This window comes from Theropithecus gelada, chromosome 6, assembly GCF_003255815.1.
Source record: "Theropithecus gelada isolate Dixy chromosome 6, Tgel_1.0, whole genome shotgun sequence".
Taxonomy (NCBI): domain Eukaryota; kingdom Metazoa; phylum Chordata; class Mammalia; order Primates; family Cercopithecidae; genus Theropithecus; species Theropithecus gelada.
The window spans coordinates 168,580,623-168,597,996 of record NC_037673.1 but is presented as its reverse complement, the minus strand read 5'-3'; the positions used below and the strand labels follow the sequence as shown (position 1 = coordinate 168,597,996).

At 48.1% G+C, this 17,374-nt stretch overlaps 1 protein-coding gene across 1 annotated transcript in view; it reads left to right on the top strand.

The window, feature by feature from the left end:
- SH3PXD2B (SH3 and PX domains 2B) overlaps positions 1-17,374 on the top strand; it is a 118,687-nt gene that overhangs the window by 33,013 nt on the left and 68,300 nt on the right. Inside the window, exon 3 of the mRNA XM_025388645.1 lies at positions 16,154-16,229. Within this exon, the coding sequence (XP_025244430.1) occupies positions 16,154-16,229 (76 nt within the window). The remainder of the gene's footprint in view (positions 1-16,153; positions 16,230-17,374) is intronic.

Genomic DNA, 17,374 nt, shown 5'->3' with positions numbered 1-17,374 from the left:
TCTGTTCTTAATAATTTATTCAAGGCCTAACACACAGTATGTGTCCAGTCAGTGTTTGGTGAATGAATGAATGAATGAATGACGAACACCATGTATACCACCAGCCTTACAGGGAGCCAGACAGAATGTGAACAGCTCGGTATAAGCCCATCCCCACTAGGGTTAAACAAGTCTAAACAATGGGTCAGTAGTTTCTTCTTGCTGTCACTAATGGTGAGTAACAGAGCACGTGTGAGAGGTAGTCATGGTTCCTCCTCGTAGGATGTAACAGAGTTCTTTAGAAAACCTTCAGGAGATGTTGGGCACTTGCCCGGCTTTCTGAACATATATCTTCTCCCAGCCTCCTGGTAAGGGGCCTTGTCACCTCTCAGGCCAACATGAGTCTCCATCCCGACATGACAGTCTTCTTTTCAGTCAGAACACTTCTGTTGCAAGTGACAGAAACCCAACTCAAGCTGGCTGAAGTAAACAGGAGGTTTTTTGGTGGGTGTAACTGAACGTCCTAGGAGAATATATCTCCCAGGTTTGAAGCACATCTTAATCCAGGGGTTTTTTGGTGTCACCTGATCTGGCTTCTTCCTTTCATTCCAATTCCTACTTCCATGGTGTTGGCTTTCTCCTCGGATCCCACACGACTGCACATTGATACGACAGCTCTGGGCTCACACCCAGCAGGAAAGGGTAAAAGTCACTTATTAGAAATCCCAGCAAACACATTATTGTGTGTCATAGGCTCAACTTGATGCCAATCAATATGAGTGAGAAATGTGCCAGCCAATGGGCTTGCCGGGGTCCCTGCTCCACCTCAGAAGTCAATAAGGGCGGAGACTGACACCTGGAGAGAGGAAGTTTCACAAACTGCTGCAATTGGCAGTAAAGTCAGCGGTAAAGTCGACATTTCCCGGCGGTCAGAAGACCGCCTCTGTCCTTTGTACATCATCCTGTCTTTTTTCACACAGGTTCTCTCAGAAGGTTGGCATCCTTCATTATTCTGACCTAATTTGCTCCTGACAGGGTCGAATAGAGAATTTTCAGAGCTTGTGTTTCATTATTTTGCAGGGGGAGGGGAAAAAATGTGTTCCTAAGTGGTTTCCCGAATCGCCTACATAACAAACTGCCAAGAGTCATTGCATAATGTAAAACAAGTGAGACACCAGTTACCTATTTAAAATGTAATGAATTCATTAGTGATGTTTTATGTTCAGAATGCAACAATATCAAACAGAATCTTAAACAAATTATATTATTGCTTCTGCTCTGCAGCAAACAGAATGTAAAGAAACAAAGCAGCTGTATGTTAAAACATGCTAAGATACCATCTAAAGTGAACTTGACAGGAGCGAGCACTGGGGCAGGGGAAGAAAGATCTAAACCCTGGGGGAGAGGAAGGGAGGATCACAGTGGTGATAATGCCCAGCATCTTTTGATGCCATGGGCAGGAGGCACAGTCCTGGCTGAGAATGAATGAGATACAAATGGAGGACCCTCCACATTCTTTACCCAGATCTGTGGTGATTGATGCAGATTCACTGTAGTAGGTCTTCAAAGAATGAGTGTTAGGTAAACATGTTTGCACGTTGCTAGACTGACTTTTCGTGCAGTGAGGGTCTAGATAGGGAGGGCTACCTGTATATTGCTTTCAGAGGCCTCTTGCCTGCCTCGCACCTCCAAGGAGCAGAAGAGGAGGTAGGGAACAATAACACATGATTGTTATCCTAGGAATTATTTACATCCACCGAGCAAAGCCCACTCAGCTAGCTTAGGCACAAAGAGAGGGATGGGGTTGGATATATGGGAAGAGGCAGGTGTGTTCCCTGAAACCTAGAGCAGAAAATACAACCAGCCTCACAGGAGCCAGGAACCCAGGCCATCTGTCCTTGTGGCCTCAGGATCTCCCATGGAGCCTGTTCTGGACCACTTCCTCCAGCTACCCACTGGCCCACATCCCCTAAGAGCATCCCCCAGTGAGCACTTCCACCCGGAGTTGCAGTGTTCTTCCCTGTTGTCAAAGCACTAGAGTTTCTGGATGCTGATTCCAGTCTCCAGAAGGGAGAATCTGATTATCCTAAGGACCCTGGATCATAGTTCACCGCCAAGCCTGTCAGCTGTTGCCGGGGAGGTGGGGACATAGAGTCATCTGGAAGAGATTTGATGAGAAGCGGAGTGGCAAGGGGGCCCTGGAAGTGCTTATGCAAATGTTGTTCATTGCTGACATGTCGAGGCACGCGGCCAGGCCCTGTGCAAGGTGGACTGGGTTCTCTGAGTTCCCTATTCCAGCATAGCCTATGGCTTAAGACCTTGGCTTTCAGTCAGGCAGACCTGGATGCAAATCTCAGCTCTGCCTGTTCAGAGCTTAACTTGGGGTCACCACTGTATGTTTCTGAGCCTCAGTCTCCTCATCTGCATAGTAGGATTGAAAATGCCCTCCTCGTGCATTTATTATGCCAGGTAAGCAGGACACACCTGGCTCAGTAAGCGCGTTAGCTGGCAGTTGTCCCTCTGCACAGGTGTGACTTGCCCAAGCTGATATCCTTTGGGAATGCTTGAGCCAGGGTTTGATCACGGGTCTTCCTGGCCCAAAGCCAATGCTCCTTCCACTCTCCTGTTTCAACTCAACTTTCTTATTTCTACCAGAACTTAAAAGTCAGGTTTTCCTCCATGCTCAGCATAATCGGTAATAACTGGGGGGTTGTCGCGTCAGTATTCCCTCCTATAACAAAGTTGTCTAAGGCAGGACTTCATCCAGGCTCAGAGTCCCAGATGGGTGGCTGGAGTGGGAAAGTCATGGAATTCCAGAGGCTCCTGCTTATCCTGGAAGCATCGTGGAACCGGCCTCCTCCTCCCCCACACACACCCCAGCAGGAAAAGCTGAAAGAGGTTAGGGCAGGATCGCACCAGCCCTTGCGGGCCTGCAACACCCTGGAGTTAGATGATTTCATGATTCCACCCTCCCCTCCCTCCTGTCTGGCAAGCAGCCTTGGTTTTTTCACAAGTAACTTGGCCCAAACAGTGTGGGGAGAGCCGAGCCTTGGTGGAGGAGCAGCAAGGCCAGTGTGGCGTAATGGAAAAAGCAGAGAACTCAGTCAGGAGACCTGGGGCCCAGCCACGCTCCAGCTGTGTGGCCTTGGGCACACCCCTTAACCCCTCTGTGCCTGAGAGCTCTCATTGGTGACATGGGGTGAAAACAATAGGAACAGCTGGCATTTCTGGAGCACTGAATGTGGGCCCTATCCTGCTAAACATCTAGATATAGTGACTCGTTCAGTCCTCCAGACAAGCTTATCCAATTACGCAAATGAAGAAACCCAGGCTCAGAGAGGTTAAGTTGTTTGCCCAAAGTCACACAGCTAGTGAGCCTCAGAGCTCAGATTGGAAGCTGGGCAGGCGACGCCAGTATCCACACTTTTAGCTGCTCTGCTTTCTGGGGCTCCTCTCTGTAGTGGCTGCTTCACAAGGTTCTCGTGAGTTAAAACTTATCATCTGTGTCCAAAAGAGGCAAATTCATGGACAGAAAGCAGGTTCATGGCTGCCAGAGGCTAGGGGAAAACGGGGAGATACTGCTAATGGGTACTGGGTACCTTTTAGCAGTGATGAAGATGTTCTAGAATGATTTAGTGGTCATGGAGGCATAACCTTATGAATATACTGAAAGCTACTGCATTGTACACTTTAAAAGGGTGACTTCTATGGTATGTGAAGTATATCTCAGTGTAAAAGGGATAGTGAGTGCCAGAGCAGTTTCTAAGTTTTCAAGCACCAAGCAAATGTCAGCTGTTAGGATTATTGATGGGCATGGGTGCTGCTAGGAATTGGCATAAAGATTAGAGGAGGAGCTGATGCCAGTTAATAGAGTGGTGAAGATCCTGGGCTTTGGGATTAGACAGGGCTGGGCATTGATCCAAATTCTGCCACTCGCTGGCCATGAGATCTTGTTTTCATCAGAACTCTTTTAGGTACAAATGACAGAAGCCCCGTGGATTATTCAAACAGAGCATTGATTAGCTGAATATAACCGAGAAGTCTAAGGAAATTGGCTTCAGGTGTGGCTGGATCTAGGCACCACACTGTCAATGAGGACTTGGCTTTCTTCACTTCTTGGCTTTGTGTCCAGGCCAGGTGGTGTCCAGCTGGTGGCAGCCACAGCTCCAGGCTGCATCCCACAGATCAGCACAGTGACTTCAGGGAAAGAAAGAACACGCCAACAGTTAAAGCAAAAGTCTCATTGGCTCATCTTGGGTCACATGACCAGACCAGGACTAGCCTGGAGACTGAAAGTAGAATCAGTGTCCTGCCAATGCATGGAGACTAACAGAGCGGTGGTAGATTCCCTGGAGGACATCATGGAAATAGCCTGTCAGTGATAGAAAACAACATGCCCCCTCCAACGGGGGCAGGACATTCAGGCAGAGAAAACAGTCTGCAGAGAGGCCACTCAGGAGTTGGAGCATGACCCAGGTTCCCTTGTGGGAAGAGACTCACAGTCACTGAGTGTGATGGCTCACACCTATAATCCCACCACTTCGGGAGGCTGAGGCAGACAGAGCACTTAAGCCCAGAAATTCAAGACCAGCCTGGCCAACAAAACAAGATCCCATCTCTACAAAAAATTTAGAAATTAGCCAGGTATGATGGTGCACACCTGTAGCCCAAGCTACTCGGGAGGCTGAGGTGGGAGGATCCCTTGAGCCTAGCGGGTCGAGGCTGCAGTGAGCTGAGATTGTGCCACTGCACTGTAGCCTAGGCAACAGAGCGAGACCCTGTCTCAAAAAAAAAAAAAGAGAGACTCACAGTCTCTGTGAAAAAGTCCTTTTTTAAAAAAAAAAAAAAGTAGAGGCCGGGCACAGTGGCTCACGCCTGTAATCCCAGCACTTTGGAAGGCTGAGGCTGGCGGATCATAAGGTCAGGAGTTCAATACCAGCCTGGCTAACATGGTGAAACCCCATCTCTACTAAAAATACAAAAATTAGCTAGGTGTGGTGGTGGGTGCCTATAATCCCAGCTATTCAGGAGGCTGAGGCAGGAGAATCGTCTGGACCTGGGAGGCAGAGGTTACAGTGAGCGGAGATCATGCCATTGCACTTCAGCCTAGGCAACAAAAGCGAAACTCCGTATCAAAAAAAAAAAAAAAAAGTAGAGAGAAGGTCTCACTTTGTCACTTAGGCTGGAGTGCAGTGGCGCCATCACAGCTCACCTGCAACCTCAAACTCCTGGGTTCAAGTGATCCTCCCACCTCAGCCTCCCGAGGAGCTGAGACTACAGGTGTGTGGCAAGTGATCCTCCCACCTCAGCCTCCCGAGGAGCTGAGACTACAGGTGTGTGGCAAGTGATCCTCCCACCTCAGCCTCCCGAGGAGCTGAGACTACAGGTGTGTGCCACCACGCCTCACGAATTTTTTAAATTTTTGTAGAGACGGAGTCTTGCTTTATTACCCCAACTGGTCTCAAACCCCTGGACTCAAGTCACCCACCCACCTCGGCCTCCCAAAGTGCTGGGATTACAGGCCTGAGCCACCGCACCCGGCCGGAAGGTCCCCTTTATGAAGATTCACCTTGCAGCTTGGTTTCCTGACTTGCTTACCTTAGAAAGGCCTGATAGTCATGCCTGATGCTATTGCTTGACATCTGACCACGTGTGTCATTCACCTGAGGGTGCAGGAGATGGGATAGAGCCCCCGGCTTGAAATAAGAATACCTGGTGTCAGGTCCCTCCCTCTGTCTTACCAGCTGTGCAATCTTGGGATGGTTACCCAGCCTCTCTGATTCTCCCTTTCTGCCCTAGCTTGGGCTGCCCTGGAGAGTCCATCAGAGTGTGGCAGTGGAAGTTGGCATCCAGGCAGAGCACTGGGGATGACCAGAGTGCCCAGAGAGCTGAGGGCCATGCCTAGCGGAAATGTGGCTGGATTGAGCCACATAGTAACAATATCGGCAGTCACTAACTGGAATGTGCCAGATGCCCATGTTATATGCGATCTCATTCAGTCCTCACAGGCATGAGGTCAGTATTGTATCCATTTCACAGATGGGGAAACTGAAGCTCAGAAAGGCAGAGTCACATGCCCAAAAAGCAGCATGGCTGGGATTCAAGCCCAGGTGTGGCTGGATCTGAAACCTGCACTCCTAACCTCCCTGCCTCCTTGGGCTCCGGGATTGCCTTTCAATCTGCCTATTCAAAGACAGACTTACGCACATAGAGTCCTGCCCACGGCTGCCCCTTTTTAAGGCCCATTTGGCTCCTCCCTCAAAGATACAGTCTGAGTCTATCCCACAGAGGGCAGTTCTGACCAAAGCATGAGCCCTTTGCAAAAAGGTCTCGGGACCGGTGAGGGGTGCACTCTACACTGCACTGTGCAACCTTTGCCTTCTGAGTTTCCCCACTGGTTCATTGTGTCCCCCAGGCCAAGGGTCATGGGCATCACTGGAGCCAGGGCTTCCCTCACGGAAGGTGCAGTTAAACATTTGCTGACCTAGACCTCGAGCTGCCACAAGGGACCCAGATGGATCTGTGCTTTCCATAAGCCGCCAGTGTAGTGGGAATAGGCACATGTTATTTCAGATAGAGATAAACCCAGGTGTTCAGACAGGGACCTCCCTCCTAGCCAGGGAGCTCAGGCAGGGCTCACTTCCTGGAGGAGGTGACATCTGAGCAGGGTCTTGACAATGAATAAGGAGTGGCCCCTCCACCGAGTGGGGGAGGGCATTGCATGCAGAGGACGCCTCACGTGCAAAGGTGCAGAGGTGCAACGGAGCAGGAGTCTTAGCTGGGCATCTTCCAGAATTCCAACATTGGCAGGGGGGCACAGAGCAAGCTGAGTCACTCTGCCCACGAAGGAGCCCTCGAGAGAAGTGCCAGCCTCATCTGTAAGAAGGAGCACTCCCTACGGGGAAGTTCGTGCTGCAGGGATCCAGAGAAGCTTTTCTGGCTCCTCGCCTGCTCCGCACGCTGTGCCGCAAGGTGGCTGTTAGGCTCAGGGGCTTGCGGTTTGAGCAGTTCTTAGATGCATCAAATCACAGGTGGAGGCTGCGTCTCCGTCTATGCCTTTGTCTGTCCAGAGACTGTCCCAAGTCATGCAGCAAACACCACTTGTTTCCAATTTCCATTGAGCTAGGACTGACCTATCCCCTTCTTCTTCTTCTTTTTTTTTTTTTTTTAAGATAGAGTGTCACTCTGGAGTGCAGTGTCGCGATCTCGACTCCCTGCAACCTCCGCCTCCCGGGTTCAAACGATTCCCCCGCCTCAGGCTCCCGAGTAGCTGGGATTACAGGCACACGCTACCACGCCTGGCTCATTTTTGTATTTTTAGTAGAGATGGGGTTTTGCCATGTTGGTCAGGCCAGTATTGAACTCCTGACCTGAAGCAATCCACCCGCCGCAGCCTCCCAAAGTGCTGGGATTGACTTGTCTTCTTCTAAGATCCTGGTCCTTCCCCACCTTGGCCCTCTTGGGAGTTTGACAGCCCCAAGTGTACTTTTTAGGATTGTCTGCCCAGAAGCCCCCATGCTCCACTGCAGAGGCCAAAGGGAAGGGAGGGCTTTCTTCCAGCTTTTCCGAGGACAGGTCTAGGGGGTGGCAGAACTGAAGAGTTTTCACTGCCTAGGCAGGCCTTGCCTGGCCGGGAAGCCTGCCCAGCAAGATCCCAGCCAACATCTGGCGCAAGACTCTACCAACCATATTTATCCAAATACTGCCTTTACTCCATCCTCACACACACTTTTTTCCCAGACAGTATCTTTGAAATTGGAGTATGCCTCCAACGTGTTGTGCGTACTTAAATGGAATAGTTTTCCCTTCCCACTAAAAGCTATTACCATATGGAAGGTGTGTCGCTGGGAAAATACCGTAGTTGCCTTTTTCCACACAGTTAGCAATTCTTTATTTCTAAAATAGAAAGAGGCATGATTATCTTGGGCAGTTGCAGCTAAACTCAGGTCCAGGCCCTGTTGCTGCCACCTGGTATGTAATTTTTCCTTTCCCAGAGAGTGACTGACCAAACCAGTTAACCACATTTTCTCATCTGTTTTTTCATTCATTCATTCATTTACTCATTTGTTCTTTGCACAAATATCTAACAGGTGCCTACGGTGTACCAGTGAGGAGGTAGTGGGGCAGAAGAGAGGGCAAACACTAGTAAGGGGGTTGAACTGAGAAAATACAGGCCTGGACTTAGGGGGGAGCAGTAAGTATGGAGAGAAGTGGACAGACCGGAGGTGTGGCAGCCTCTGTGCAGCATGTCCATCAGGACACCAGACATACTGATATTTAGACCAGCTCGTGGAGGGGACAGAATCCTCAAAGACAACAACCGCAGATGATACACTAGGCCCAGGGACATCGTTGTGTTCGGGGACCTGAAAGCCCTGCCCGAGGACCCTGTGGCTTTCTGCCAGCCTTCAGCTGCACATGATGGCCCCAGGCCTTTCTCCACTTCCTGCTCTGGCTCCTCTGGGACTTGCGGCTTTTGTGATATTGAGGGGGTAAACCCCTCCCAAGTCCGGCCTCTATGGCTGCTGCTAACGCAAACCACGTGCAGTGGCCAGCTTCCATGGCGTGTTCTTTGGACAACGTGTCTCGCATTCCCTCTACCGCAAGCTGATGTCTTGAAAACTGCTGATGGAGTGTTCTCTCTTTCTTCTTGGAAGCCTGTGATGTGGCAACTTGATGTGACTCCTTTTCCCTTCCTACTCCCCAAATGACTCATCTTCCTCTTCAGTTTCCAGTCCTCCTTGCCCTGAGCACCACTTCTTTTGTTATCTGGGGGGAAGCGCGGGTAGCGGGTTTTCTCATTACCGAGGATGACATTGGTTAGACTTTGAGGAGCATGCCTGTTCTCCTGCTGCTGCAGACAGCCTGGGCCTGGTCCCTTGGAGAACCTACTTCAAGTCCTTTGGATGCCTAGTGTTACAGTTCTCTGCATAGACGCAATTGGTGGCCGGTAAACCTGGACACACCAAGACCAGCTCGGCAAGGAGAGCTTGCAGGGCTCTAATCCCCCAGCTTCTTACCCTGAGTCCTAGTCTTTGCAACTAGCGAACTTACAGATGGCCGTTGACATTGACACAGTGGTGTTGAAAACAAAATAAAACTGGGTGTGGTTTAAATAGGAGGATATTGCGATAGTCCAGGCCTGCACTGTCCGGGATGGCAGCCGCTCGTCACATGAGAGTATTTAAATGTAAATTCAAGTCAATTAAAGAAAATGTTTAAATTGAGCTCCTCAGTTGCAGGAGCAGCATTTCACGTGCTCAGTAGCTACCAGGAGGCTAGTGGCCACTGGGTTGGACAGCAAGATGTAGAACACCTCCATCATGGCAGAAAGTTCCAGCAGACAGCCCTGCTGCAGCCACGGGGCCACCTGGGCGGTCCTGAGGAGGTTTTTTTTTTTTGCCAACCTTAAAACACAGCCTCACAATCAAATATTATTCAGCCTTAAAAAAGAAGGAAATTCTGCCACATGCTACAACGTGGTTGGAGCTTGAGGACCTTATGCTAAGTGAACTATGCCAGTTCCAAAAGGGCAAATACTGTGTGATCCACTTTGGAGGTAGCTAGAACAGTCAGATTCATAGAGACAGAAAGCAGAGTAGTGGTTGCCAGGGCCAAGGGGGAGGGAGAGGGGGAAGTCACAGTTTCGGTTTTGGATGATGAAGAGGTTCTGGAGATGGAGGGTGTGATGTTTGCACGACATTGTGAATGTGCTGAATGCCACTGAACTGTACACTCAAATGTGGTTGAAATGGTAAATCTTATATTGTGTATATTTAACACGATTTTAAAAAAAAGAAAACCACACAGCCTGACAGACTACTAAAAGTTATCCCCAAATAACTTTCAAAATAACGTATTCAATATGGGCAGAGTGCAAGGAGCGGGGATTCCTTGCTGAGCATCTGGTGTGCTCCCCAGAGTTTCCACACGACACTCATTTACCCAGCCCCGCTGTGGAGCAGGCTGCGTCCCTCATCCTGCAGACGGCCAAACAGGCTTGGGGGATGAAGTGTCTGGCCAAGGACACACAGCTGGCATGAGGAAGCATCAGGACTGAACCCCAGGGCTGTTGGGTCCCCAGCAGTAGTCTGTGGTTAGACTATGCAGTATTTAAACCCTAATCTGCCACCTCCGACAAATAAATAACACAAAGGGAAGCCTTTCAGCTCCTCGGGCCGTGCTGATCTGGGTAAAACCAAGTCAGGACAAAGGGCGAGAGAACAGCTTCCTAAGAGCACGCAGTAGAGACCCCTCTGAGGACTGAAAACACAGCAGTGGCAGGGACTCATTGGCTGGCATGTACATTCAGGCAGGGACTCCAAAGGAACCCGGAGGTTGGAAATAGTCGTATTAGGGTGGACAGATTACTGGTGCATTCTTTAAAAAAAAAAAAAAAATCCTTTTAATGGTGTTTCATTGTCTTAACAAATAAAATTGAGAAGGGAAAAAGTAGATAGTGTTAGGCAAAAACCTATAAATCTCCAAAATACTCCACAGCTGAGACTGATGAATGGCTCTGCTTTTGAAAAGAAAGCATGCTGTTCACATGTGCACAGAATATTAAACTTACCTCATCTCAGGCTGACTTTAGTGTTCATATGACACTCTGAAGCTGCCTCAAAGAGTGGTGTTAGACAAAAAGAATGGAATTTAGACAGATGCGTGGACTGACTGGACACACCACTGAGCTGTGTGACTTCAGGCAAGTTCACTCTCCTCTCTGCTCCCAGTTTCCTCATCTGTGACAAGGGAAATGTAACATTTATTTCACAGAGTTACTGTGAAGGTCATATGAAATCGTATATGAGAGGATGTGTTCACTGTGAACTGTTAAACACATTAGTTGTGATTACTAATTATTATTTAATATTGGTAATGTGAATATTATTCCTCAGAGTTACTTAGCAAACATCTCCTGACGTTGCCTCCCAAGGTGTTTGCTCAGTTGCATTCATTGGTTCAGCCAATTTATTTTAATTAATAAACTTTAGTTTTTAGAGAAGTTTTAGGTTCTCAGAAAAATTGACTGGAAAGTACAGAGCCCCTTGTCCTCCCCACTCACAACCTCTCTTCATCAGCATCAAGTTCAGCCCGTTTTTATTGAGCACCTACTATGTGCTGGCATTGAGGAGCTCTTGGATTCACAAAAGGAAGGCTGCCTTTTCCCACAAGGCCCTACTGTGGCCTCACCTGTCTCTGAATGACAGTGGACCAAGCATTTCCACCTCACCAGGCAACACAGAGCAGGGGGCAGTGACTCAAAACCACAAATAAAACCACATGTTTAAAATACAGGCAAGGATGTAGAGAAAAGGGAACTCTTATACACAGTTGGTGGGAATGTAAACTAGTATAGCCACTGTGGGAAACAATGTAGAGGTTCCTCAAAACACTGCAAAGAGAACTACCATATGATCCAGCAATCTCACCACTGGGCATTTATCCAAAAGAAAGGAAATTAGTATATCTAAGAGATAATACATCCCATGTTGATTGCAGTTCTAGTCACAACAGCCACGGTGTGGAATCAGCCTAAGTACCCATCAGCAGATGAATGGATAAAGAAATTGTGTCAAGCCTGTAATCCCAGCACTTTGGGAGGCCGAGACGGGCGGATCACGAGGTCAGGAGATCGAGACCATCCTGGCTAACATGGTGAAACCCCGTCTCTATTAAGAAATACAAAAAACTAGCCGGGCGAGGTGGCGGGCGTCTGTAGTCCCAGCTACTCAGGAGGCTGAGGCCGGAGAATGGCATGAACCCGGGAGGCGGAGCTTGCAGTGAGCTGAGATCTGGCCACTGCACTCCAGCCCGGGCGACAGAGCGAGACTCCGTCTCAAAAAAAAAAAAAAAAAAAAGAAATTGTGATATGGGCTGGGCGCAGTGGCTCACACCTGTAATCCCAGTGCTTTGGGATGCTCAAGGCGGGTGAATCACCTGAGATCAGGAGTTTGAGACTAGTCTGACCAACGTGGTGAAACCCCGTCTGTACTAAAAATACAAAACTTAGCCAGGTGTGCTGACCCATGCCTGTAATCTCAGCTACTGGGGAGGCTGAGGCAGGAGAATCGCTTGAACCCAGGAGGTGGAGGTTGCAGTGAGCCAAGACCGCACCATTGCACTCCAGCTTGGGCAACAAGAGTGAAACTCTGTCTCAAAAGGAAAAGAAGAAGAAGAAAAAGAAAATGTGGCCGGGCGCGGTGGCTCACGCCTGTAATCCCAGCACTTTGGGAGGCCGAGGCGGGCGGATCACAAGCTCACGAGATCGAGACCACGGTGAAACCCCGTCTCTACTAAAAATACAAAAAAATTAGCCGGGCGCGGTTGTGGGCGCCTGTAGTCCCAGCTACTCGGGAGGCTGAGGCAGGAGAATGGCGTGAACCCGGGAGGCGGAGCTTGCAGTGAGCCCAGATCGCGCCACTGCACTCCAGCCTGGGCGACAGAGCGAGACTCCGTCTCAAAAAAAAAAAAAAAAAAAAAGAAAATGTGGTATGCATACACAATTGATACTATTCAGCCATCAAAAATAAGGAAATCCTGTCATTCGCAGCAACATAGATGCCACTGGAGGATGTTATGTTAAGGGAAATAAGCCAGGAACATAAAGTTCTCACTTATATGTGGAAGCTAAAAAAGTTGATCTCATAAAAGTAAAAAGTAGCACAGAGGATAACTAGAGGCTGGGAAGGGTAGGGGGAAGTGGGGAGATAGGGAGAGATTTGTAAAAGGATACAAAATCACAGCTAGATAGAAGGAATAAGTTCTAGTGTTTTGGGTGGTTTTGTTTTTGTTTTTGTTTTTGTTTTGAGACGGAGTTTTGCTCCTGTTGCCCAGGCTATAGTGCAATGGCGCGATCTCGGCTTACTGCAACCTCCACCTCCTGGGTTCAAGCGATTCTCCTGCCTCAGCCTCCCTAGTAGCTGGGATTACAGGTGCCCGCCACCACGCCCAGCTAATTTTTTGTATTTTTGGTAGAGACAGGGTTTCACTATGTTAGTCAGGCTGGTCTCGATCTCCTGACCTCAGGCAATCCACCCACCTTGGCCTCTCAAAGTGCTGGGATTACAGGTGTGAGCCACTGCGCCTGGCCAGTTCTAGTGTTTTATAGCACTGTGGGATGACTATAGTTAACAATAGCGTATTATATAGTTTCAAATAGCTAGAAAGAAAACATTGAATATTTCTAACACAAATAAATGATCCATGTTTGAGATGACGGATATGTAAATATGCAGATCTGATCACTACATATTATGTGAATCACAACATTACCAATGTACCCCATGAATATATACAATTATTATGTGTCAATTAAAAATTAAATTTTAGAAATTTAAAAAATAAAAGAAACTAGAAAGTGAAAACCCAGGCCAGGCGCAGTGGTTCATGTCTGTAATCCCAGCACTTTGAGAGGCCGAGGTGGGCAGATCACTTGAGGTTAGGAGTTCAAGACCAGCCTGGCCAACATAGTAAAACCCTGTCTCTACTAAAAACAAAGTTAGGCAGGTGCCTGTAATCCCAGCTACTTGAGAGGCTGAGTCAGGAGAATTGCTTGAACCTGGGAGGCGGAGGTTGCAGTGAGCTGAGACCATGCCATTGCACTCCCGCCTGGGCAACAAGAGTGAAACTCCATCTCAAAAAATAATAATAATAATAACCCAAAGCACACAAAAGAAAAGCAATAATTAAGATAAGAAATTGACATCCTGGCCGGGCGCGGTGGCTCAAGCCTGTAATCCCAGCACTTTGGGAGGCCGAGACGGGCGGATCACGAGGTCAGGAAATCGAGACCATCCTGGCTAACACGGTGAAACCCCGTCTCTACTAAAAAATACAAAAAACTAGCCGGGCGAGGTGGCGGGCGCCTGTAGTCCCGGCTACTCGGGAGGCTGAGGCAGGAGAATGGCGTGAACCCGGGAGGCGGAGCTTGCAGTGAGCTGAGATCCAGCCACTGCACTCCAGCCTGGGCGACAGAGCGAGACTCCGTCTCAAAAAAAAAAAAAAGAAAAGAAAAAAGAAATTGACATCCTGAGCAACATGGCAAAAGCCATCTGTACAAAATACAAAAAAATTAGCCGGGCATGGTGGCACACGCCTATAGTCCCAGCTACTCTGGAGACTGAGATGGGAGGATCACCTGAGCCCGGGGAGATTGAGACTGTAGTGAGCCATGATTGTGTCACTACACTCCAGCCTGGGTGACAGAGCAAGAGCCTGTCTCAAAAAAGAAAAGAAATTGAGAACAGAAAAAGAATAAAGAAAATCATTGAAACTAAAACCAAGTTCTTTGAAACAATAAAGATTAATAAACCTGTAGCTAGAGACCAAGGGAAAAAAGAGAGAAGGGGGAAAAAAAAAAACCCCACAGTTTAAAAGTTTAAAGACTTCTGGGGCAAGGCCGTGCATCCCAGCAGCTTCCAGGATGCCCAGCAGCTTCCAGGATGCCCAGCCAAGCTAAGGCTGACTCACCTGCCCAGGGCATCGTGTAGAACAGCACCAAAGGGCTGGGAGCTCCAGCATGGAAGAGCAGCCCTGTCCTTTTTAATTGTCTTCGTAGCATTTCAGAGGCGGGGTGATTTGATGATAAAGAAGCAAGTGGTCTTCAGTCTCTGGCGCCTCCGCTTTGTTGGCTACGGGCCTTCAGTTTCCTGGACAGTCACGTCCACCTTAAAGCAATGATCCAAGGTTTTAATGAGGGAAAGTTTCTAAAGAATCTAGCCCGTGTCTGGCAGATAGTAAGTGTTCAATATACGTATCTCATTTCTCTCCCACTTCAGGTCCTCCCTTCCCTCCCCGTATGTCTGTACAATAGTTGTGTGTATTTCTCCTGGACTTTTCAAAGCTTCTTTTATTCCATGAGAGGGACAGATCTTGAGTGCCAGAGTGACTTTCCCGTGGGCAGGCTTTCCACATTCCAACCATTACTCCACGAGGCTTGGGACTGCCCTCCCATCTGCTTTGATTCCTTTACCCAAGTACTAAACAGGGGAGGTTAAGATGCTGCTCACACAAATAACCTCACTATACAACAAGAGCATCTTGTCATAGCTCACTCGGGCCACATGTCCAGCAGAGGTCACTGGGATCTTTGGACCTCATCCCATGACTACGGCCAGCAGAGAAGCCAGGCTCTGGAATGTGGCCAATCCCCATGAAAGGGGGAAATAGCAAGTGCGAAAGCATCCACCAGTCATCGTCTTCCACCCTGAAGTGACACATGTCTCCAGCTCACATGGAATGGCCACATCCTACTTCAAGGGACTGGGGAAAGTACAAATCTACCATGTACCCAGAAGGAGAACCAGAAATATTTGACGACAGCGTTAATGACTTCCGCAGCCCAGCTTCAATCCATAAAATAATGCTGCAAGTTGGTGTCCCTATGGCAGACTTAAAGATGAGACCCTAAAAGGTTTTGTCACTTTTCTAAGACCACATGGGGAGTAAGCAGCAGATCCTTGTAATTTTGTATGCCAAATCTGATATTTCACATGAAGTCCCTGAAGCGTTCAGAGATATATTTATGGTACTATGAAAGGTTTTTGTTTTGGGGACTCTGCCCTCTTGCTCCTCTACCCCTACAGCAGCCTACACCTCCCTCTCTTTACACCACCTTTTAATGATCAGCTTTCTTCCCCTCCCCTCTCTAGATTATGAATATTTTCCTCACTGTACCCTGTTCCTCTAGCACAGAGCCAGGCCCAAAGCTGTCTGTTGAGCTGACCTGGGGAACTCCTCCTGTGTCAGGGAAGTATAGTGCTCTCATAAGCATGAACCTAACCACATTGATTGGATGCTAGTGATTTATTCCTTACCTCAACCCAGCAATTCTTAGGAGCAGGATGACCTGCTGTCCATGAAATCCTGGTGGCTCTGAGGGTATTGTTCACGTTTCAGATACTGTGGATGGAGACTCCCGGGAAAGCCGGGAATGGTCACTCCTGACTCTGAGCCTTCACAAATGTGGCATTTGTGGATATAGACATCGTTTTCATGGGCTTTCTAGTCCAATTGAAATTGCCTTTCCCATTAGTGTGGGTTTCTGGAAAGCTGAATGAAGTGAACGTTTTGTATATCACATCACATATTTCACATAGTCCTTTAAAATGTCCTAGATGGTGTTTCTTACGTTATGAAAGGTTTTTGTTTTTCGTTTTCTCCCCCCACTTAGATGCAGATGTTGGACAAATTTCCCATGGAAGGAGGACAGAAGGACCCCAAGCAGCGCATCATCCCCTTTCTGCCAGGTAGGTGAGATGGGTGCTCTCAGACTGGGACACCGGGGGCTCTGGTACAGCTCCCAGAGCTCTTGGGACAGTTTATCAGCTTGTCTTCCTTTATCAGGGGACACCATCCCACTGACCAGAATCTCAGCCATTTGTAGACATTAACCCATTTATGCCAGAGGTTGCAATTTTTTGTATTTTTGCATGAGTGAAAAATCAGACCTTGGCAGTGACCCTTGAGCAGTAATATATAAATAACTCCCACAGGCTTAATGTTCCAATAATGGAACACTAGGCGTAAGTGGGTTAATGACTAAGTGCTTGGGTTTTGGCATTAGATGCTACACCATTTACTAGATGATGAATGACCTTGAGAAGACTCTTTACCTCTGGATCCTCAGTTTCTCCCATCTCTAAAATAGGAATAATTCGAGCTCAGAAAGTTTTTCTAGTGAGTGCTTTCTATTTCGATAACTATGGTATTCGTTTTCTATTCTTGCATAACAAATTACCACCAATTTAATAGCTTAAAACACCCATGTATTACCTTACAGATCTGTGGGCCAAAAATCCAGGCAGGGTTTTTGGCCCAAGTGGGTTCTGCTCAAGGTCTCATGAGGCTGAAGTCAAGATGTCAGCTGAGCCAAGCTCTTATCTGGAGGACCTAGAGAAAAGTCAACTTCCAGCCTCCACGTAGATTGTTGGCAGAGTTCAGTTTGTCACAGCTATAGGACCAAGATCTGTTTCCTTGCTGGCTGTCACCCTCTCAGCTTCTAAAAGCTTCCCACATCCCTCATCACAGGAGCCCTCTATTGCAGGATCTGGCCAGCAGCCCACAATGCAACGGGGCTCTCTCTTTGTTCCCAGGCAGATCGGCAGGTCGGAAATAATAGACACACACAAGATAGTGAAAGCTGGGTCCAGGGGGGTCACTGCCTTCTGGTCCCATGATGCCGCCAATGCACTGGATATACCAACATTTATTATTAAGTTTAGTGAGGGCAGAGGTAGGTTAGTGAGGGATTTAGGGTCATTTGATTGTGAGGTGAGATGGTCACATGGGGATGAAGTAATTCTTTAACATAACATCTGTATGCAGAAGTACAGTATACAGAGATGAGAATTTACAATATAGTGCATGCATCAGTAATTTCTAACAGAGCCTT